This window comes from Marmota flaviventris, chromosome 2, assembly GCF_047511675.1.
Source record: "Marmota flaviventris isolate mMarFla1 chromosome 2, mMarFla1.hap1, whole genome shotgun sequence".
NCBI classification, from domain to species: domain Eukaryota; kingdom Metazoa; phylum Chordata; class Mammalia; order Rodentia; family Sciuridae; genus Marmota; species Marmota flaviventris.
The window spans coordinates 109,162,100-109,185,557 of NC_092499.1; the positions used below are offsets into that span (position 1 = coordinate 109,162,100).

At 43.1% G+C, this 23,458-nt stretch overlaps 1 protein-coding gene across 4 annotated transcripts in view; it reads left to right on the forward strand.

Moving 5' to 3' along the window:
- The window catches only part of Tln2 (talin 2), a 405,661-nt gene that overhangs the window by 338,335 nt on the left and 43,868 nt on the right, over positions 1 to 23,458 (forward strand). For all 4 annotated transcript variants that reach the window (XM_071608339.1, XM_071608342.1, XM_071608340.1 and 1 more), the window contains 4 exons: positions 3,041 to 3,187; positions 14,985 to 15,086; positions 17,456 to 17,575; positions 23,057 to 23,203. In XM_071608339.1, the coding sequence (XP_071464440.1) occupies positions 3,041 to 3,187; positions 14,985 to 15,086; positions 17,456 to 17,575; positions 23,057 to 23,203 (516 nt within the window). The remainder of the gene's footprint in view (positions 1 to 3,040; positions 3,188 to 14,984; positions 15,087 to 17,455; positions 17,576 to 23,056; positions 23,204 to 23,458) is intronic.

Here is a 23,458-nt window from a genome sequence, read left to right on the forward strand (position 1 = left end):
CTCTGTCCCCTCACCAGTACCCAGCCTGCATTTAGTCTACAAATTGAAGGCTTGTCCCAAAAGACACCTGGGCCACTGGGTTTGCTTTTTAGACCCTTTCCTAAGAGGTCAGAGGCACAGACAACCAATTTAGGTGGATACTTACTGGGTTTTATTTGCATTACCTGTTAATTTTCTTGTTGACAGAAAAAAAAATAGGACTAAAATGTTTTTAAATAGTTTTCAGTAGTTCTGATTTGGTGGAAAATAGCACACTTCTGGGATCAGACATAACTGGATTCAAATCCCAGCTCCACCTCTTTCTAGCAAGTTATTTCCTTTCTTTATTTCCTGGCCTGAACAACAAGGGCTAATTGTGAACCCCTCCCTAGGGTAGCTGTAGAAACTGAATGAGATACTATGTCTGGTCTGAGAGGTGTTTAAAACAAGAAGTGGCAGCCTCAGAGCCTGAGGTTAATGAATTGCACATATTAGGAAGGCATGTGCTGATAGCTTCTTCTTTGCCCCATTGAGCTCCCTCCTGGGTCCCCACCCCATCCGCTCCCTTCCACAGTGTCCTCCATGGGCACCCATAGAAGCTGTTGCAACACTCCAGCAAAAAACGTAGCCCTCTTCTGTGTTGCATGGCTCTAATTATTAGTTGTTTTTCTCCCTTTACTATAATTGAGATCTGCTCCCTGTAGCCTTCTCCCACTTTCCATCCTCCTGTGATGTCTTTGCCTGCTGTCCTGCGCTTTGTAGTGGAAATGCTGTTAGAAAGAAACAAGGCTCCCTTGGAAGTTGACTTCAGGCATGTGTCCAAGAAAGAATGGAATCTGTATTGTGCTGTGAGGAGCAGTAACAAGGAACCCCTCCAAAATCGAAAATAACGACCTCATTGTTAGGCTACTAACTCTGCTTCCTGGACGGTCACTGGTCATTTAAACATGCCTTAATTGAGACCCTACTGTGTCTTTGGGCATACTAAGCTGCTGTGCTCAGCCAGCACACAGTGTGTGGTTCTGAACTAAGCTGTGACTTGCCTTTGGAGTTCAGAACAAAGGCGCTGAATGGGGCTGGTACAACTGGAGACAGCTTTACAGAGGAGGTGGACTGTGAATTGACCTCTAAGAATCTGTAAAACTTTTAAACATAAGGAGTGAAGGGTAATAGGTCTTCTAGAAAATCTAACAGCCCGTCTTCCCAAGCAGATGGGAAAATAATTCATTTCTAGGATAGCCACATCCAAGGATTATTTTTGTGGATTTTTGTCACTTTGTATGGGGCAAATGCTCTGTAAATTTTGAAGGGAGTCCCAAAATAACAGCTTCATGACTTACTGCTGCTGCCCCCCAGATTTGCTCCTGACACCTTCCTGAGCCCAAAGGAGATGGAAGATCCTTGACAAGCCGCGCTTGTCTCTCCCCTAAAGCACATATTTACTTTTCATATGAATATGTAAAATTTCTGATATATTTTGCATCATCAGTAATGAGTTCATCTGAACTGAGACTTAAAGAAAAACACAGATTTTATTTGATCTCCTTGTAAATGAGAATATATTTGTATGAGATGTTTTCTGTGGAGTGTGACATACAGGAGATAGCACCTTTCAGGTTTCTGTCATCAAAACCAAGCCATCTGTACATTTCACGTTATACCCTCTCTATGCCATGAAATTAACTATCAACTGAAATTGCCAGTTTACTCTATTACATCTTGAAGACAGAAATCTACGCCTCCTGACACAGTTGCCTCAAGGATAACCATCTGAAAGCAGCATGTGTCACATCTCATCAGATGTCATCCTTCAGGAACTCTCCTTGCTTCCCAGGACTTTTCAGTTCAGACAGGGCCAGTTCCTATGACTCACTAGCCTCCTTACAATTCTTCTTTTATATTAAAATTTTTTTTTAAATTCATAGCAGTTATTTTCTATCAAGTCCCACTGGCTTTGTTACCTTTTCACCCACCAAAGTGAAAATGCAATGTTTGGGATCTTTTGTAAATGTCAACTCCCCAGGGTGGGTCAGGATGACCCCCACTCCTTCCTGGATAGTCCCAGCACCTGGGTGCAGCACAGTCCTCACACTAACTACCTGGTGTTAGATCACATTTCAGAGGAGCACATCCCCCTACTACCCTGCCCACTATGAGTCCATCAGAATTTTGCTACATAGCAATATTATAATTCTTCCTATTATACTGAAGAGGAAGCAAGTCTATTCACTTAGCTAGTTGGCATTGGAGCCACAACTAGATCCCAGGTTTTCCTGCCCCAGTCTTAGAAACTTTCTCCTGCATCCTGCTGCCATTTGAAGTGTCTTCCAGGAAGCCCAGCACTGCCCTGTTCCATATTCTGTCTGCTCATTTGTCTACCCAGCCCCTGCTCTGCGCTCGACATGGACACATCCTCACAGTATGGTATATGAGGAACACGAGGGCAGTGTGGCTTTGCCTACAGAGGGTCTGCCCTTGGAGAATATTGCTCATTTATTTCTCCAATTTTCCTGGCAATATAAATTGTGACATAGTTCTAAAGACTGTTTGGCCTTCTACATATTTATTCCTTTTTTATGTACCTACATTTGCATAATCTCCTAACTTATTTGTAGAAAGGGAATTAGAGTGTATTGGGCAATGTGGAATAGAAGAACATATGTTATGAGTACATTTTTCCTTTATAGTAGTTTCTTTTTTCATTAACTACGTCAACTCATATATTTAGGAGCCTGTGGCATTCTCTTTCTACAACCATGAACATAGTAACAAATAAAACTAGTCATGTCATTAGACACTATTTGACCTTGCAGTTTTATTCTTCCTCTTGGTTATAAAAAAAAAAAAAAGTGCTTTTCCTATTTGTCTTTCTGACTTTTATTTGGTTTGCAAACAAACATCCAAAATCCAGGAAAAGGAGAATATAGGATGCATTGCTGTGTTCCACCATGAGGATAGTTTTGTCTTCTTAAGGTTATTCATAAGAGAAGTGAAATGATTCTTAAGAAACTAAGCACCATTTCCTTCTGTGGAAGGAAACATTTCACAATTCCCTTCTCAGGCTCAGCATACCCATGACGCCATCACAGAAGCCTCCCAGCTGATGAAGGAAGCCGTGGACGACATCATGGTGACACTGAACGAAGCTGCCAGTGAAGTGGGGCTGGTGGGAGGCATGGTGGATGCCATTGCAGAGGCTGTGAGCAAGGTGGGCATGGGCTTCTGGGTGGAATGGCCCCTCCTTAGCCATCTTTGCCTCGGTCTGTTCCCACTGTCCCCAAGCAAGCCACCTTCTCTCGAGAGCTCTAGTTTATTACTTTTGTAAGCCAGCTTTTCCCCTCTTCCTTCCAGTTTTATCTAGGAGGATGGGAGGTGGTCAACATATCATTGGTTTCCTCATTTACAAAATGGAAGTAATTATTCACCTCCTCTGTCTCCTTCATAAGTTCATTGTGAAAAGCAAACTTCAAAATGGTTACTGTGGGATAACAGGGAGATTTTCTGAATGCAGGTTCTTGGGCTGCACCCCTAACTTGCTTGTTTGGGATCTTGATGGGGTAGAGTCTTGGAATCTCTGTTAGTACTTTTAAAAATTTCCTCATGGTTCTGGTATCTAGTCACATGCATCAACCAATGAAATAATATGTGTAAAACCCCTTCATGAACTCTCATAGACAATAGATAAAGAAGATAAGCATCATTTTCTCATTTAGTGACCTGTCAGTTGACATGGGTCAGTAAGGAAATATGACTGGAGACAGTTTCAATTCCATATATCCTGCTCTTTTCTCCCAAGGAATCCTTCACTTGTCATGTCAGTTTGATATTCATCACCAAGAACAATTGTTCATCAGCATCTAATTGCCATCCTGTGATAGCACAGCCAAGAATTATAGACATCCTCTGTGTTTTGACATGTCCATCGTCAGAATGTGAATACATTAATATGGTTTTTCAGGATAATAAGCAGTCTTTAATTGCTGATTTAGAGAAGATTGGTTGTTCATATCTCCATAAAGAAAGGATACCCTCAAACTGTAATTAGAGTAATTATCCCTAAACATTATATAGTCATTGTCACACTGCTGGAGTAACAAGTCTGGGCTGGACAGCCAAGTCTTCCTTTAGAGACCTGGGGCTCCACTTTGTTAAAGTATCTGTTAACCCATTTTGTCCCATCGACCCATTTATGAAACCTAAAATCTTAAATTGAGCAACAAATATACCACTTATGGTAACTTCAAAATGAACATTTGTTTTTAGAATCCTGTCCTTTTGAGAAAAGTAATAGGTGAATGATTAGAGATAATATTCATTAATACTATAAATTGTATGACTAATGGTATTCATGATAACAAATTGCATAATAAACTCTAGAATGTGATTTTCAACCTATTCTGTTGCACCTGGGTCCATTTCATTGAAATAGTCACAGAATTGAAAACTTGGGACCTAATGGGTTAATTTTTTATCTGTGAGCTTCTCATGCTTCAAATAAGGACAGTTTGGCACAAACAAGTAAATGGCAAAATTCTCAACTCCTTTGGATAAGTCTCAGTGTGTGTGTTTGGTTTTTAGGACATCAGAACACTAGAGCTTTGAAAATAAGCTATGTGTATACCAAGAATATAAAATAATGTGTCTAAGTCCAAGGTTTCTTGGTACAAATTAGAAAATCAAATGATAATCTTTTTCTTCTTGAGAAAAGGGAATTTTCAGAATCAGTGCAATGACAGGGAAATGTCCTAGCAATCCCTGGAACGTGAGAGTCAGATCTGAAGTCTTCCTGAGGCAGCTGTGAGCCTTACGTGCTGCCCCAGGCTGCAGACGGAAAGCAGCTCTTGCACACCTGATGTCAGTGGTGTGACAGCTGCTCCCTCAGCCCAGCGCACACGTGACTGTGCTGGAAAAGCTGGAAACTGCTGACAACACAGACCACAGAGGCCACGAGCGAAGGGTTTTCCCCCCTCAGTTCTTGAAAACAAATCACTGGGGCTGGGTGTAGTGGCACAGGCCTGTAATCCCAGTGGTTTGGGAGGCTGAGACAGGAGGATCACAGGTTCAAAACCAGCCTCAGTAATTTAGCAAGACCCTGTCTCAAAATAAAAAAAGACTGGGGATGTGGCTCAGTGCTTAAGCACCCCTGGGTTCAATCCCTGGTACCTAAAAATTAAACAATATGCCACTGGGGTTTCCGGACTGCCCCTAAACTCTTACCTGATCTGTCCTGACATCCAAGAGACCACACAAGACCTCTTCCCCATCCTGCCTTTACTCAGCCTTTTGCTAGAGCTTTAAGGGATGTTTCAGTCCCTTGGGCCCTAAGCAGCAGGATATTAGAAAGCTGGTGTTTGTGTCCAGGTGCATTAATTTGGTGAAAACAGTGATATGCTCTTTGAATCATTGCTTAAATTATCAAGGGCAGTAACAGGCAATAAAATATGAGTGTACCCAAAGTTTATTTGAACTTGGATGCAATTCTTGCAATTCTTCAGAGCTTCCACTACAGTAGTTCTGGAGATTTCCTGTCCATGTGTCTAAGCACTAGAGAGTCTGGAACTGATAGGTGAACATGAAGTAATAAGCTTTCTCTGTGACTTGGGACAAATCACTCCAGCCCTCTGAACCTTGATTTCTTCATTCAGTGAGGTTTGTAGGATTCTGTGGAATTTCACAATACAGTACCTTTTCTTTGTTTTCCTTACAGCTTTGGTGCTAAGAAAGTTGCAGAAGCAAAACAAAAATTTTGCTACTAGCATCACTACTATTTCATAAAAGAAAGGTCATATTAATACCAGAAAAGAAAAAAAAAAAGCAATGTGAAGTCTGTAATCCCAGAATAAAGGGGAGGTCTTCAACTAAATAAATTAGAAATCCTGAAGCACTACTTTGTTCTTACCTTTCTCATTACCTTCAGATTGGGTAAAGGTTCATCGCAGTAGCCAGCAGTCACTGGCTACAGGTTCCTGGCTTGCTATAGTTGGGCCACATCTCAAATGAAGGATCCTAACACCTGCTGACACTTAAAAGATGCTCAGTGGGTTAACACTTAACAGATGAGTCAACTCAATCCTCATTTGACTAGCAGGGTCCCCATGCTGTGATAAGACACTTAGAATCATCTCTCTGCCTAATAAAGATACCTTAAATTTTTTTTTCCCTAGCTGTTTATGGTGGTGCACACCTGTAATCTCAGTAGCTCAGGAGGCTGAGGCAGGAGGATTGCCAGCCTCAGCAACTCAGTGAGACCCTGTCTCTAAATAAAATATTTAAAAGGGAAGGGGAGTAGTAGAGGATAGGAAAGGCAGCAGAATACAACAGATACTAGTATGGAAGTATGTAAAAACGTGGATGTGTAACCGATGTGATTCTGCAATATATATATGGGGTAAAAATGGGAGTTCATAACCCACTTGAATCAAATGTATGAAATATGATATGTCAAGAGCTTTGTAATGTGTTGAACAACTAATAATTTAAAAAATGCTGTTCTAAAATTATAGAATACAAAATTACATAAAATTGTTGAATTTAAAAAAAAATTAAAAGGGCTAGGCAAGTTACTCAGTGGATTATCACACCTGGGTTCAATACCTGGTATCCCTTAAAAATAATAATCTAGAGTTTATGTTGTGTTGTTTGGTGAAAATGACGCCCAGGCTGTGCAGCCGCATCACACACAGGCTCCAGGGACATATTCCTTTCACTCACGATGTAGTTTGTGACTGTTTGACATGTGGCTCTTATTGAGGATACCATCTAACATTCTCCTAATTGACCTCTTGGCTCCCAATCTCTTCCCTGAGTCCAAACTATCTGGCAAAGAGGTGCCAGGGAGATCTTCTCAAGTATGTCATCGCCTGCCCAGTTCCCACCATCTTCCTCTTGATTTCAAGTTTCTCCAGACAACAGCCTCATTCCCAACACTCTCAAAACCTGCTTCTGTACAGGTGATGCCAAGCCCGCTATGCTCACACATCCTATATTGGCATCTTTTGCCTTGTCTTTTCATCTGGAATATCATTCAGCAACCAATGGTGACAGTAACGCTGATGACGGTGGTGAAGATGGGTTGCCTTTTTCTTCATTATAGTCTCACTGACATTATCAACATTATCATCTTAATTCTCGTGGTCATCATCTCCTCTTTTATGCAGCTCTTGGCCACATATAGTTTCTTTTTTTTTTTTTTTTTTTTTAATTTTTATTGTTGGCTGTTCAAAACATTACATAGTTCTTGATATATCATATTTCACAATTTGATTCAAGTGGGTTATGAGCTCCCATTTTTATCCCATATACAGATTGCAGAATCACATCAGTTACACATCCATTGATTTACATATTGCCATACTAGTGTCTGTTGTATTCTGCTGTCTTTACTATCCCCCCTCCCCTCCCCTCCCCTCCCCTCCCCTCCCCTCTTCTCTCTCTGCCCCCTTTACTGACATTCGTTTGTCCCCCTTGTATTATTTTTCCCCTTCACCTCCCTTCCTCTTGTATGTACTTTTGTATAACTCTGAGGGTCTCCTTCCATTTCCATGCATTTTCCCTTCTCTCTCCCTTTCCCTCCCACCTCTCATCCCTGTTTAATGTTAATCTTCTTCTCATGCTCTTCGACCCTACTCTGTTCTTAGTTACTCTCCTTATATCAAAGAAGACATTTGACATTTGTTTTTTAGGGATTGGCTAGCTTCACTTAGCATAATCTGCTCTAATGCCATCCATTTCCCTGTAAATTCTATGATTTTGTCATTTTTTAATGCAGAGTAATACTCCATTGTGTATAAATGCCACATTTTTTTTATCCATTCATCCATTGAAGGGCATCTAGGTTGGTTCCACAGTCTAGCTATTGTGAATTGTGCTGCTATGAACATCGATGTAGCAGTGTCCCTGTAGCATGCTCTTTTTAGGTCTTTAGGGAATAGACCGAGAAGGGGAATAGCTGGGTCAAATGGTGGCTCCATTCCCAGCTTTCCAAGAAATCTCCATACTGCTTTCCAAATTGGCTGCACCAATTTGCAGTCCCACCAGCAATGTACAAGTGTACCCTTTTCCCCACATCCTCGCCAGCACTTGTTGTTGTTTGACTTCATAATGGCTGCCAATCTAACTGGAGTGAGATGGTATCTTAGGGTGGTTTTGATTTGCATTTCTCTGACTGCTAGAGATGGTGAGCATTTTTTCATGTACTTGTTGATTGACTGTATGTCCTCCTCTGAGAAGTGTCTGTTCAGGTCCTTGGCCCATTTGTTGATTGGGTTGTTTGTTCTCTTATTGTCTAATTTTTTGAGCTCTTTGTATACTCTGGATATTAGGGCTCTATCTGAAGTGTGAGGAGTAAAGATTTGTTCCCAGGATGTAGGCTCTCTATTTACCTCTCTTATTATATCTTTTGCTGAGAAAAAACTTTTTAGTTTGAGTAAGTCCCATTTGTTGATTCTAGTTATTAACTTTTGTGCTATGGGTGTCCTATTGAGGAATTTGGAGCCCGACCCCACCGACTGTAGATCGTAGCCAACTTTTTCTTCTATCAGACGGCGCGTCTCTGATTTGATATCAAGCTCCTTGATCCATTTTGAATTAACTTTTGTGCATGGCGAGAGAAAGGGATTCAGTTTCATTTTGTTGCATATGAATTTCCAGTTTTCCCAGCACCATTTGTTGAAGATGCTATCCTTCCTCCATTGCATGCTTTTAGACCCTTTATCAAATATAAGATAGTTGTAGTTTTGTGGATTGGTTTCTGTGTCCTCTATTCTGTACCATTGGTCCACCCGCCTGTTTTGGTACCAGTACCATGCTGTTTTTGTTACTATTGCTCTGTAATATAGTTTGAAGTCTGGTATCGCTATACCGCCTGATTCACACTTCCTGCTTAGCATTGTTTTTGCTATTCTGGGTCTTTTATTTTTCCATATGAATTTCATGATTGCTTTCTCTATTTCTACAAGAAATGCCGTTGGGATTTTGATTGGCATTGCATTAAACCTATAGAGAACTTTTGGTAATATCGCCATTTTGATGATGTTAGTTCTGCCTATCCATGAACAGGGTATATTTTTCCATCTTCTAAGATCTTCTTCTATTTCTCTCTTTAGGGTTCTGTAGTTTTCATTGTATAAGTCTTTCACCTCTTTTGTTAGGTTGATTCCCAAGTATTTTATTTTTTTTGAAGATATTGTGAATGGAGTGGTTGTCCTCATTTCCATTTCAGAGGATTTGTCGCTGATATACAGGAATGCCTTTGATTTATGCGTGTTGATTTTATATCCTGCCACTTTGCTGAATTCATTTATTAGCTCTAATAGTTTCTTTGTAGACCCTTTTGGGTCTGCTAGGTATAGAATCATGTCATCTGCAAATAGTGATAATTTAAGTTCTTCTTTTCCTATTTTGATGCCTTTAATTTCTTTCGTCTGTCTAATTGCTCTGGCCAGTGTTTCGAGAACTATGTTGAAAAGAAGTGGTGAGAGAGGGCATCCCTGTCTTGTTCCAGATTTTAGAGGGAATGCCTTCAATTTTTCTCCATTCAGAATGATGCTAGCCTGAGGCTTAGCATAGATTGCTTTTACAATATTGAGGTATGTTCCTGTTATCCCTAGTTTTTCTAGAGTTTTGAACATAAAGGGATGCTGTACTTTGTCGAATGCTTTTTCCGCATCTATCGAGATGATCATATGGTTCTTATTTTTAAGTCTATTGATGTGGTGAATAACATTTATTGATTTCCGTATATTGAACCAGCCTTGCATCCCAGGGATGAATCCTACTTGATCATGGTGCACAATTTTTTTGATGTTCCTTTGTATCCGAGTGGCCAGAATTTTATTGAGGATTTTTGCATCTAGGTTCATTAGAGATATTGGTCTGTAGTTTTCTTTCTTTGAAGTGTCTTTGTCTGGTTTAGGTATCAGGGTGATGTTGGCCTCGTAGAATGAATTTGGAAGTTCTCCCTCTTTTTCTATTTCCCGAAGTAGCTTGAAAAGTATTGGTATTAGTTCCTCTTTAAAGGTTTTGTAAAACTCTGCTGTATACCCATCCGGTCCTGGGCTTTTCTTAGTTGGTAGTCTTTTGATGGTTTCTTCTATTTCCTCAATTGATATTGGTCTGTTTAGGTTGTCTATATCCTCCTGACTCAATCTGGGCAGATCATATGACTTAAGAAATTTATCTATGCCTTCACTATCTTCTAATTTATTGGAGTATAAGGATTCAAAATAATTTTTGATTATCTTCTGTATTTCTGAAGTGTCTGTTGTGATATTGCCTCTTTCATCCCGTATGTTAGTGATTTGAGTTCTCTCTCTTCTTCTCTTCGCTAGCATGGCTAAGGGTCTGTCGATTTTGTTTATTTTTTCAAAGAACCAACTTTTAGTTTTGTCAATTTTTTCAATTGTTTCTTTTGTTTCGATTTCATTGATTTCAGCTCTGATTTTAATTATTTCTTGCCTTCTACTTCTTTTGCTGTTGTTTTGCTCTTCTTTTTCTAGGATTTTGAGATGAAGTATGAGATCATTTATTTGTTGGTTTTTTCTTTTTTTAAGGAATGAACTCCAAGCAATGAATTTTCCTCTTAGAACTGCTTTCAATGTGTCCCATAGATTCCGATATGTTGTGTCTGTGTTTTCATTAATCTCTAAGAATTTTTTAATTTCCTCCTTGATGTCTTCTATAACCCATTGATCATTCAGTAACCTATTGTTCATTCTCCAAGTGATATATTCTTTTTCCTTCCTTCTTTTATCGTTGATTTTCAGTTCCATTCCATTATGATCAGATAGGATGCATGGTATTATCTCTACTCCTTTGTATTGTCTAAGAGTTTCCCTGTGACATAATATATGATCTATTTTTGAGAAGGATCCATGTGCTGCTGAGAAAAAAGTGTAACTGTTTGATGTTGGGTGGTATATTCTATATATGTCAATTAAGTCTAGGTTATTAATTGTGTTATTGAGTTCTATAGTTTCCTTATTCAACTTTTGTTTGGAAGATCTGTCCAGTGGTGAGAGAGGTGTGTTGAAGTCTCCCATGATTATTGTATGGTGGTCTATTAGACTCTTGAACTTGAGAAGAGTTTGTTTGATGAACATAGCTGCACCATTGTTTGGGGCATATATATTTATGATTGTTATGTCTTGTTGGTGTATGGTTCCCTTGAGCAGTATATAGTGTCCCTCTTTATCCCTTTTGATTAACTTTGGCTTAAAATCTATTTTATTTGATATGAGTATGGATAATCCTGCTTGTTTCCGAAGTCCATATGAGTGATATGATTTTTCCCAACCTTTCACCTTCAGCCTATGTATGTCTTTTCCTATCAAATGCGTCTCCTGTAGGCAGCATATTGTTGGGTCTTGTTTTGTGATCCATTCTACTAGCCTGTGTCTCTTGATTGGTGAGTTTAAGCCATTAACATTTAGGGTTATTATTGACATATGGGTTGTTCTTCCAGCCATATTTGTTTATTTATGTTACTAAACATGGTTTGTTTTCCACTTTGATTATTTTCCCCCCTTTAGTGTCCTACCTCCCACTGTTGGTTTTCATTGTTATTTTCCATTTCCTCTTCCTGTAATGTTTTGCCAAGGATGTTTTGAAGAGATGGTTTTCTAGCTGCAAATTCTTTTAACTTTTGTTTATCGTGGAAGGTTTTAATTTCATCTTCCATCCTGAAGCTTAATTTCGCTGGAAACACAATTCTTGGTTGGAACCCATTTTCTTTCAGTGTTTGAAATATGTTATTCCAGGATCTTCTAGCTTTCAGAGTCTGTGTTGAAAGATCAGCTGTTATCCTGATTGGCTTACCCCTAAATGTGATCTGCTTCCTTTCTCTTGTAGCTTTTAAAATTCTCTCCTTATTCTGTATGTTGGGCATCTTCATTATAATGTGTCTAGGTGTGGGTCTCTTATGATTTTGCACATTCGGCGTCCTGTAGGCTTCTAGGATTTGGGGTTCTGTCTCATTCTTCAAGTCTGGGAAGTTTTCTCGAATTATTTCATTGAATAGATTGCTCATTCCTTTGGTTTGAAACTCTGTTCCTTCCTGTATCCCAATGACTCTTAAATTTGGTCTCTTGATGTTATCCCATATTTCTTGGATGTTCTGCTCATGGTTTCTTAACAGTCTTGCTGAGCTGTCTATGTTCTTTTCAAGTTGAAATACTTTATCTTCATTGTCTGATGTTCTGTCTTCTAAGTGTTCTACTCTGCTGGTAGTATTCTCAATTGAGTTTTTAAGTTGGCTTATTGCTTCCTGCATTTCTAGGATTTCTGTTTGTTTGTTTTTTATAACCTCTATTTCCCTGTATAGTTGATCTTTTGCTTCTTGGATTTGTTTATGTAATTCATTGTTGAAGTGATCTTTCATTGTCTGATTTTGCTGTCTGATGTCTTCCTTGAGACTCCAGATCATCTGAAGCATGTATATCCTGAATTCTTTATCTGACATTCCATCAGCTGCAGCTATTACCTCTTCTAAAGTTGAGTTGACCTGCAATGCTTGTGGTCCTTTCTTTCCTTGTCTCTTCATACTGTTCGCGTTCCTTTCTTCTTGGTGAAACTGTTGTGCTATTGAATTTTCCCCCTATATATTTATATTGGTCTTGTATAGTTGCAAAGTCTCCCTCGCAGGCGCGGGCGGCGGCTCTGCCCCTCCGCCAATTGGGGCAATGTGCCTACCACGCCGGCAGGCCACTGGGCCTGCTCTGCCAGTCGGTAGCAGGTCCGCCGTCCTTGCAGGCGCGGGCGGCGGCTCTGTCCCTCTGCGGGCCGCTAGGCTTGTTCTGTCGGTGGTCGCAGTTCTGCCTACTTTGCAGGCGCAGGCAGCGGCACTGCCCCTCTGCAGGCCTCTGGGGCTGTACTGCCAGTGGGTCGCAGGTCCGCCTACTTTGCAGGCGTGGGGGGGGGGGGGCGGCTCTACCCTTCCTCAGGCCACTGGGCCTGTTCTGTCTCTCGGTTGCAGGTCTGACCTGTTCTGATGGTGGTCTCAGTTCCGACTACCTTGCAGGCGCGGGGGGGAGGGGGCGGCTCTGCCTCTCAGCAGGCCGCTGCTCCTCTTCTGCCGGTGGGTCGCAGGCCCGCCTACCTTGCAGGAGTGATTGGAAGCTCTGTCCCGCCCTGGGCCACTGGGCCTTTTCTGTCGGTGGTCACCCTTCCCCTACCTGGCAGGCGAGGGGGGTGGGGGGCGGCTCTGCCCCTCAGCAGGCCGCTGGGCCTGCTCTGTGTTTGGTCCCAGTTCCCTCTACTATGCCGGCGCAGGGGGAGGGGGCGGCTCAGCCTCTCAGCAGGCGACTGCTCCTCTTCTGCCGGTGGGTCACAGGCCCGCCTACCTTGCAGGAGTGATTGGAAGCTCTGTACCGCCCTGAGCCACTGGGCCTTTTCTGTCGGTGGTCACCCTTCCCCTACCTGGCAGGCGAGGGGGGTGGGGGGCGGCTCTGCCCCTCAGCAGGCCGCTGGGTCTGCTCTGTGTTTGGTCCCAGTTCCCTCTACTATGCCGGCGCAGGGGGAGGGGGCGGCTCAGCCTCTCAGCAGGCGGCTGCTCCTCTTCTGCCGGTGGGTCGCAGGCCCGCCTACCTTGCAGGAGTGATTGGAAGCTCTGTCCCGCCGCGGGCCACTGGGCCTTTTCTGTCGGTGGTCACCCTTCCCCTACCTGGCAGGCGAGGGGGGTGGGGGGCGGCTCTGCCCCTCAGCAGGCCGCTGGGCCTGCTCTGTGTTTGGTCCCAGTTCCCTCTACTATGCCGGCGCAGGGGGAGGGGGCGGCTCAGCCTCTCAGCAGGCGGCTGCTCCTCTTCTGCCGGTGGGTCGCAGGCCCGCCTACCTTGCAGGAGTGATTGGAAGCTCTGTCCTGCCGCGGGCCACTGGGCCTTTTCTGTCGGTGGTCACCCTTCCCCTACCTGGCAGGCGAGGGGGGTGGGGGGCGGCTCTGCCCCTCAGCAGGCCGCTGGGCCTGCTCTGTGATTGGTCCCAGTTCCCTCTACTATGCCGGCGCAGGGGGAGGGGGCGGCTCAGCCTCTCAGCAGGCGGCTGCTCCTCTTCTGCCGGTGGGTCGCAGGCCCGCCTACCTTGCAGGAGTGATTGGAAGCTCTGTCCCGCCCTGGGCCACTGGGCCTTTTCTGTCGGTGGTCACCCTTCCCCTACCTGGCAGGCGAGGGGGGTGGGGGGCGGCTCTGCCCCTCAGCAGGCCGTTGGGCCTGCTCTGTGTTTGGTCCCAGTTCCCTCTACTATCCACATATAGTTTCAATGGATTCTACAACTGTGCCCTGCTTGGAAGTTACCAACGAAGGTCATCTGAGACCTGGAGATCTTAACCAGCTTGAGGACCATTTATAAGCTCTTGAATCAGGTCTCAGATACAAGTTTCTGAGCAATAAGTCCTCAGCCCTTTGAGGGACACAGCCACAGTCCTACCTGCTCCCACTCTTCACCACACAGTGATCTTGCCCTTCTCTCAATTTGTATCACACTTAGAGTCAGATGAATAGCAGATTATTCCTAGAACTTCCAGTTCCTTCTATTTCCAACTTAGATCATAAATAACTCCAGGGCATCAGTGTATGTAGACTCCGGCATCCTAGGGAAGCCCTTAGTGATCTATCTTCTGCCTCCTCTCCCACCTCATCTTTCTCCTCTTTGCACTTCCCTGAACATCAGTTCTACCACGCCTCTATATGCTGCAGTGCTATCCCATTTCTTGGATTACCTTCCCTACCTTTTACATTCGTGGACGCTCCTTACCTGATTAGACTTTAGCTGAAACATCACTTCTCCATAATGTATCCCATTCTGAGACTCATCTGGGGGACTCTTACCTGTGTCCCCTGAATGCCTTATGTGCAGCCCTACTGCAGTCCTTACTGCACAAGTTGGGGAATTCATCTCCAACAGGGCCAAAGAATCTAAGGGCCTCTCCACTTCTCTAAGTTTCTAATTCTAATAAATGCAATCCATGCTTCAGTGGGTTTCTTATGACTTCTGCATTCTTTTCCTCTTCTCTATAGCTGGATGAAGGCACCCCTCCAGAACCAAAGGGAACATTCGTCGACTACCAGACAACTGTGGTTAAATACTCCAAAGCCATTGCTGTGACAGCTCAGGAAATGGTAAGAGCCCTTCCCACTGCTGGTTGCCCCTGTCTGCCACCACCTCTGAGTCTTTAAACTCAGGATCTGTGTGGGAGAGAGACATGCTCCTAGTTCCTCCTGGGTTCTAGCACCCACCCTTTCTTTGTAGTCTCTCTGGTCACTTGTGGTCTAGAAACCCAACCTGCTGAGAAGCCCACCTCATGAAAAAGCCACAAGAAGGAATTAAGATGACTGAGATTTGGGCATGAGGACAGGGAACAAAGGAAGGAGAAAATATGAGAGAATAAAGGAAATGAGAAGGAAATTGGAGTCAAGAAGAAAAAAAGTCCTATTCACCTCTGAAAGGCCTTGAGATATTTTGATATATTTAAATCACAGTATGAGAAAAGATATTTTTGGATAAAATAGAACAGAGATGAGACTGTCTTACAGAGTCAAATTTTAACACTTAGACAATATAGTATTGCCTATCTTTTTAGGCAGGATGGAACAGTGTGGTTATTATTAAAAAAAAAAAAAAATCCTGACAACAGAAGGCAAGTAACTTTTGGAGATAATTTTTTGTTGTTTTTTGCTAAAATGCAACACAAGAACTCTATTAGTGGATCCGTAGATATAAATGCCATTCAAGAAACAGTGAATGCTATCTTGACACGTTAATAAGTTACATAAAAAAATGACAAATGGGGTCTTTAGAGAATGAATAGGAGCATGTGGGGAAAGTGCCTCTTCACTTTAAAAGACTCAGAGGCTATAGGGTAGACTCTTCGGAGATGCCTCAGCTTTTGCCACAAAAGCCTGAATTGAGAAATCCAGGGGCCTTCCTTGATAGAGGGACCAGAATGATCCACCACGTGGTTACTGTCCCATCACAGTGGCCCACGCGCTTCTCTGGTTCTGTCATGTAATCGTGTGTCCACTAGAGGTTGAGCTTGGACCACGAAGCCTTCTCTGGCTGCTCCGCTCATTCCAATGGAAACTGACTGTGCCAGGTCTACTGTTATTGAAAAGAATTGGGGCTGGGGCAGGAGGGAGACATAACACTCATCTCCGTGTGTCTGACCAGCTGGAGCTGAACGCAAACCCGTCCTCTAAAGGGAGCACAGAGGACAAAAGTCCCGCCCTGCAGCTTTGCCATGCAGTGCAGTGGCAGGAGAAGATATTTTTGAGTGGCCCTTTAGCATTTCTGGAATGTCTCCTGGGCCAGGCTCTGCGCTAACCTGTGTTGACCTTGTTGTCCTTGACCCTAAGGAGCCCAGCTTCCAGCTGCATGGCCACTCCTGAGACAGCTGGCCTGTGCCTTGATTGGAGAGGCCCAGTTCACCTTGAGGACTCACCCTCAGAATCTCTGTGTGGCTGGGCACAGATGGAGCAGTTCGTGGTGCCATCTCACCCTCTTGAGGTTCAACATGTGCTCCTTGGAACCCATACTTGGGCCTGAAGCTTGTTACATTTCCTTATAAAAAAAACCTTAGAAGAGACAGACATTCCTATCCCACCTCAATGGATATGAAGTTGTTCAAAAAGACTTTAAAAACCCTTTCACATTAAGGCCTTCAAAAGTTATAAAGAGAGAGTTATCCAGAGCAAGGAAGGGGATGAGGCAGGAAGGAAGCCCCTTAAGAGGGACAAGGACACGTCTGAGTAATACATTAAAGCTATTCTTGTGAGAATTGGCATTTTTGTCCAGAGGAAGAAGGAAAGCTAGAAACTAGCGTGTTAGGTGAGCTTAGCTAAGACACACTGTTCTATGAAGCAGAAAAATATGTCTTGCCAATAAGAACATTGTGGCTGAACCCTTGTCATGCTTTGGCACAAATTTATTTCAAAGCTATTCTCTGAGTTTCTTCCTCCAAAACATTGGCTTCTCTACCACTTCTCATTCACAACTTTAACAGCCCTGTCCTCATGCCCCATGCCCTTTCTTACCTGGGTGGATCCTGCTTCTAAGACCCAGAGTCCAAACCAGCTGTCCGTAGACACCCAGGCCAGGAGTGTGCAGTGCACATGGGTTGTGCCTCCTGGTGGTTTTGTGAGGGAATTCCTCTTTGGCCTCACAGGGCACCTCCCAGAGAGTGGTCCCTCAGGGCCCAGCTCCACGATGCACGGCCTCCACACTAAGCATGTGCCCATCTGGCCCAACCAGAATCTGCTGGCCTAAGAGGGGCCCTGCAGGGTCTGCATGGGTTCTGGCCTTTTGTGTGCAATGTGGCATGGGCTGTGCTTGAGCTGCCCTTTCCAGCATTCAGCCCTGAATGCCAGTACTAGCCTTCACCCCATCGGGAGCTTAAAAGTGAATGAAATCCTTTGGCTTCCAATGGTATTAACACGTGGTTTTCATGCTTTTCTCTGTGTGTATTTGTGTCTTGCTTGTTTTCTTTTTCCAGATGACTAAGTCGGTTACTAACCCGGAGGAGTTGGGAGGATTGGCTTCACAAATGACCAGTGACTATGGGCACCTGGCTCTCCAGGGCCAGATGGCAGCAGCCACGGCCGAACCAGAGGAGGTCTGCCACCTTAAGGCCCCTATTTTAAGAAGCAAACACAGTGGTGCCCACCCCTAAGGGATTCTCTATAGCCTGGCTCCACTCCAAAAGACCTGAGCCCAGTAGCCAGAACCAGATTCTGTTTCCGCTATGTGCAGCCAACTTCTCCCCACCACACACACTCATTCATACCTGGAAGCCCAAGGTTGTGTTCCAGGCTCATGCTCTTTCAGAGCCTGACTGGCCAAGAGCTGGGACCATTTGGGGAGTAGGCTTTCAGGAAAAATATAACTCTGCCTACAATGTTCTACCAGGCCTCTTCCCCATCAGCCCATCATCTTACCATGCTTGAGCCTGGGGGTGCCATCTTATCATTTCCTGTTCCCATTCTATGCATCCCCCCAAGTCAAGTTTGTATTTTACAAAGGCTCCCAGAAGTGTTAGAAGCATGGGATTTTGCTGCCCCTCAATTGAGAAATGCCTGCTTTTGTGTCACAAGCCTTACCTTAATAATCTTAGTGTCCTTAGTGTCTAAGAATTGGCCCAGATCCTGCCATCATACCTCCGGTGGCCTCTTTAGTACCCACATGCCTCCCTTAACTAGCTTTCTGTGGAGGCCAGCATAGACTTGACTTCAGCAAGCTGCACCCAGAAAGGCCTTCAAATGACAACATTAGGCCCCTAAAGCCACTTTCTAAGAGTTGCAATCTCTGGTAGTTCTAAGAAACGAAGGGGTCTACTGGGAAGACCACTCCTTGGGTGGTCTCCAGAGGTCCTGACTGGGGCTCCAGGGGGTGTCAGTGTGAATACCCAGAAGGGCCCAGGGAACTCTGTGGCTCTTTAGAGAAAGAAAGCTCAATCTGGAATACAGAATGATGGGATGAGTTGCAGTAACACTGGAGAGATAAAGGTAACTGTTCCATGAAATTCAGCAAGCTGTTTATTGAGCTCAACTCCTATTGTGAATTAGCAGGATGTCAAAGCAGAAGGTTGTAGCTGGTTTTTTTCTCTCCTTGCAGTAATAGTCACTGTCCCAAAGTTCCTCAGTGCTGCTTTTTCTTCTGGGAGTCAGATCCGAGCATGTTCTAACAAAGATTCCCAGAGGTTCTACAGAAGCAAAGACCCAGAACACATTGCTTTCTAACAAGTGGCATAACCATGCATGTGAACAGAAGCATCACATATATGTACTTGCATACATATATATCTAGCATGGGATTTCTTAAGTTTTAACAGTGCCTGTGTTTTCTGATTTCAAAATGATTATTTAGGTTGCAGCATGAATAATTGTTTGTGATGAGTGTGTTAAGTTCAATCAAGAAAGGAACACTATCAGAGACTCCAGGACTCTCTTGATTCTTTTACACAGGCCCATCTTTCTTTCTTTAAAATAGACTCCCTGCTTTAGTAAGACTAGACTATAATTCCAGTCTGTAATTTATCTAGACATATAATTTCACTTGATTAATGTGTAATTTTGAATTTCATAAACAACTATAAGGGAACTTACGTTAGAGTAAAGAAGACTTTGGTTGAACAAAGGGAAGAAGTAAATGGCTTTGAGGGAGGAATTAAAAACAGACTGTAATTGTAAGGGAGGTCTGGATCCCTATCTACAGAAACCTTTATGAGTGGAATCCACCTCCATCTGCCTTGGATGGTTGAAATGCTGTCCTGCCTGGGTTATCTGCAGGGCCCTTCCCCCATCGGAGTTCTTATGAGCTGCCCACCTCATGTGTGAAACAAGCAGAATTTTCTTATTGCAAGGCAAACCACTGAAGCAAACTATAAAATAAAGTCAAAGCAGCCAGGAAAGAAAATGGATTGCAGAAAGCACAACAGGTTTCTTTGGTTATTGGCCGTGGGCTGTAGCAACATTTTCATTAAGCTTTTCCCATTTCACTCTTACATCTCAAGTTATATTTTACAGTCCAGACACAAAAACAATGTGACCTGGAGTGAGAAGAGACAGGGAAAATATAAAATTACCCGTGGCTTGCAAAGGAAAATTCTTTGTTTGCATTTGCCAGACAGATATGTGGGGAGAAAACCAAGAAGGTTAGGAGATCCCTGAAGCAATGTATTTTTTTATTCCAAGATCGTAGAATTATTTGTATACCCAAGAGGACCCCACATCACAGCATGTGAAAATATTTATATCCCCAGCAAGTCAAAAACGGCCCCCTTCACGGCAGCCTGTAGCGGCTGTGCCAAGTCAGCGTTTTGGTCTTTTCCAGGATGGGACAATTACAGGAAAAATCAGAGCTGTGCCCTGAAACATCAAGCAGGATCTTTATCTGCTTATTTTTCCATGGAAAATTCAAACCTTTGTTAACTTCACTGTAAAAACTTCTTCAGAAAAGCTAAAAATCCTCTGGCAGCTTTGCAATTTTGGGTTATTATTATTTTTCTAAAAAAAAAAATGAAAAGAAAAAAAGAAAGTATTGAAATTCTATGAGCCACGACTCCTAAGTGTAAATCCTGGGGGAAAGATTTAGTGACTAAAGCTTTGTCTCTAAGGAAAATCCACTGTAACCCCTTGTAATACTGGATGTCTTCAAAGCTAGCAGGAGCATTTGCCTACAAGAACCACAGCCCTCTCCCCTCGGTGAGATGGTGTCCTCTCTAGAATTCTCTAAAACTTTCCACTCCAGACATGCTTTTTAGAGGTTGGATAGTGATTCCTAAGTCTGTTGTGAACTTTCTATTTTTTTCCTTCCATATTTTTCTATCTCAGTTTGTCATATAAGTTCTGAAGAATCAGAACTTACCAACATCCACAAGCTCTCCCAGGCAAGATAGTGGACCTGGTTTCGGATGCAATTGCTTTTAAGGTCTGTGACAAGCCCAACATTTTGTTTGGTTTTAGGCAGTAAGGAAAGATGATCAGTTCTCCTAGATCACCCCCCACAGTGTAATTGGATCCAAAACTTCATAAAGGCCAGGCTTTTAATTTCCCTCCAGGCACAAAACAGGGAGATGGTTTTTCCTCCATTGAACTTTTATTTGGGCAAGAAGGGAATTGAGGTTTTTTTCATGAGGCTCAAGTAATGGTTTACTAAAGTTGCCAATTTAAAACCCCAAGTTGAATGTCTTTGAGCAACATTCCTTTATAATAAACACTAGTGGTGTGTGGAATCACCCTGTGGTTCTTAAAACATTGGGTTGTATTTGCAAGAAGTTCAGCATTGTTTTGAGAAGCTGACCATTTTTAAATCCCTTATCTGCTTGAATACAGTCTCAAAAACTCATCCTTTCTAGAATGTTCCTCTGGTGGTACAAAATGTTCACAGAGAAATTGCCAATAAAGCTGGGCACAGTGGCAAATGCCTATAATCCCAGTGGCTCTGGAGGCTGAGGCAGGAGAATAGCAAGTTCAAAGCCAGCCTCAGCAAAAGTGAGGCACTAAGCACCTCAGACCCCATCTCTAAATAAAATACAAAATAGGGTTGGGGGTGTGGCCCTGCATTCAATCCTCAGTACAAAAAAAAAAAAAAATTGCCAGTGGACTATTGATTCTGTTTTCTTCTTTCATTTGAGTGCCCTGCTGTCACACCCCTGAAAAAAATAATAAGTCTGACCACATGGTAGGCATTGTGATGGGTGCTGTCCCATTTACTCTTCTAATCACAGTATGTGAAACAAGAATCATTTGTTCTCCCCTTTTACGGGTAAGCAAACTGAGATCCAGAGAGCTTAGTAAAATTTTTAGCTCAAGACAACAAAACCACATTTCAATCGGAGCCACTTTAAATAACTGAAACTGATAAGGTCTCTTTTTGTTTTGAAGTTCTGTCAGTATTTCTTCTACCACTTCCTCTTCACCTGACTTTATCAGCTGCCCTTTATCATTTAGAGATCTATGGTCATCCTTAATTTAAGAGCTCTTGCTTTTAGATTAGCTCTGATTCTTGAATACTTGGTGTTAAACTATGGATCTGGAAGGCTTCAAAAGCTAGACTGAGTTTGTAACGTTAATGGGGCATCACCTGGCTTCACCTTGAACTTGTTTTTAAAGCCAGGAATGTGTCTAGTAAACACATAAGTTTGAATGGCATCACTTACTGCCTTGTGGGCGGAATTGTCCCTCCTTGGTGACAGCCTTATTACTGCACCAGTCCAGACCTATTTTCAGAACTGCCATTTTTTTTAGAATCTAGGAATGCTGCTCATGTTGTATATTACACAGAAATGGTCAGCAGGACAGACCTGCCTAATGGTGAAGCTTCTGCAGCACCCAGCATAATATTCACAAGATACCCAAAGAGCAGAAACTCACCTTTTTTAATTGAAAGAATTTTCTGTTAAGGAGACTTGAAAGCCCTTTGGGCATTAAGGAGTTAGGGGCAGAATATGTTTTTCTAAAAGCTGTATTTTTGTAATGTAAGAGAACATCTGTAGTATCCCTACTCTCCAAAGTTACTCTTCCATAAACTCTAAAGAGATGATAAGAGATGATAGCAGGAGACGGCATCCAGATAGCCAAAGTCTTCCAGGCAGCATTCACCAAATCTGAAATATTTTGGTAACTGTTCTAAATAGTTGATACAAGAATAAGCTATAACCTCTAGCTACTGTACATTTTTAAAAATAACACTGATTCACACTTAAACTTTCTTTTAGTTTCTTACCTGCACTGGAAGGCAGGTTATTCATGGCAGCTGTGTTGATCAGACCAAATGAAAACTGACATGAAAAAGAATCCAAGGAATGTGTACTTTGGGGAAGTGAAGTTTATTATACCTTAAAGGAAACAGCTGGCAGCTTAACCATAGTGACACTCCTTTCTCTTCTCCCAGGCAAATTGCCTTTAATAATCACACAACTCAGAGTCTTAAATGAATGCGTGCCTGCTGAGCCTTTAGCTCTATGAGTGTGCCTTGTTCAAGGAAACCTCAAACCTGGTCTGATGGCCAGGAAGCCTTGGCTCTGTAGGGTCCCTCTCACCATGTGGTACAGCTGAGGAAGGGGGTGTTCTGGTTGGTAAACATACAATTTTGTAAGAATCTGAACACTTTAAAATATGCTTAATACTAAAGCTATATTTTGAACTTCTAATTACCCTCTAGGGCTGTTGGGAAGTATAAATGAAATGAAAAGGCATCACCTGCTTGGAAGAGGCCTTGACACACAGCAGGGGCTCAATAAATGCTTGTTGAATGAATAACAATTGTGCCACAGAGTTCATCTAATTAACATTCTTATTGGGTGGCCTGAGTCCCAAATGAGCTGCACACCAGAAAAGGTAGCAAACTTCAAGGGGCATTATGCTAGCACAATGAGCCACATGCTTGTTTGATGGAGACTGTGGGCATTTTACAGTCTCTAAAAAGGGAAGCTAGATCAACCAAATTCCATACTTCACCAGACACAGACTCCTAATAGGAGTGGAATTTTCCTAGCCAGTTTCCCATAGGACGCAGGAGAAATTTTCCACGTAGGGAAGGCCTTAATGGCAGGGTCCCATCACACTCCTTCCCTATCCCGGGCTTGCCTCTGCAGATCGGATTCCAGATTCGCACGCGTGTACAAGACCTGGGCCACGGCTGTATCTTCCTGGTGCAGAAGGCAGGGGCCCTCCAGGTGTGCCCCACAGATAGCTACACCAAAAGGGAACTGATCGAGTGTGCCCGTGCTGTCACAGAGAAGGTAAGGAGCAGCCCTCCGGGTCAGATATAGCCACCGTAGTTGCCACTGGCTCTCAGTGACCCACTGTAATGGGGGACAAAAGCAAGAAACCGAGCTAAAGTTAATCCAGCCTTCACAGCTGTCTTCTCTTCTCACCCGGGTCCTCCACGGGGAAGGCTGCACCAGAGGGTGATCCACAGGACCTGAGAAATGAAGAGTGCTACAGGGGCTATCCCATGAGGATCAGGCCCCGGTGCTCAATCTTCTCTAAGGGCT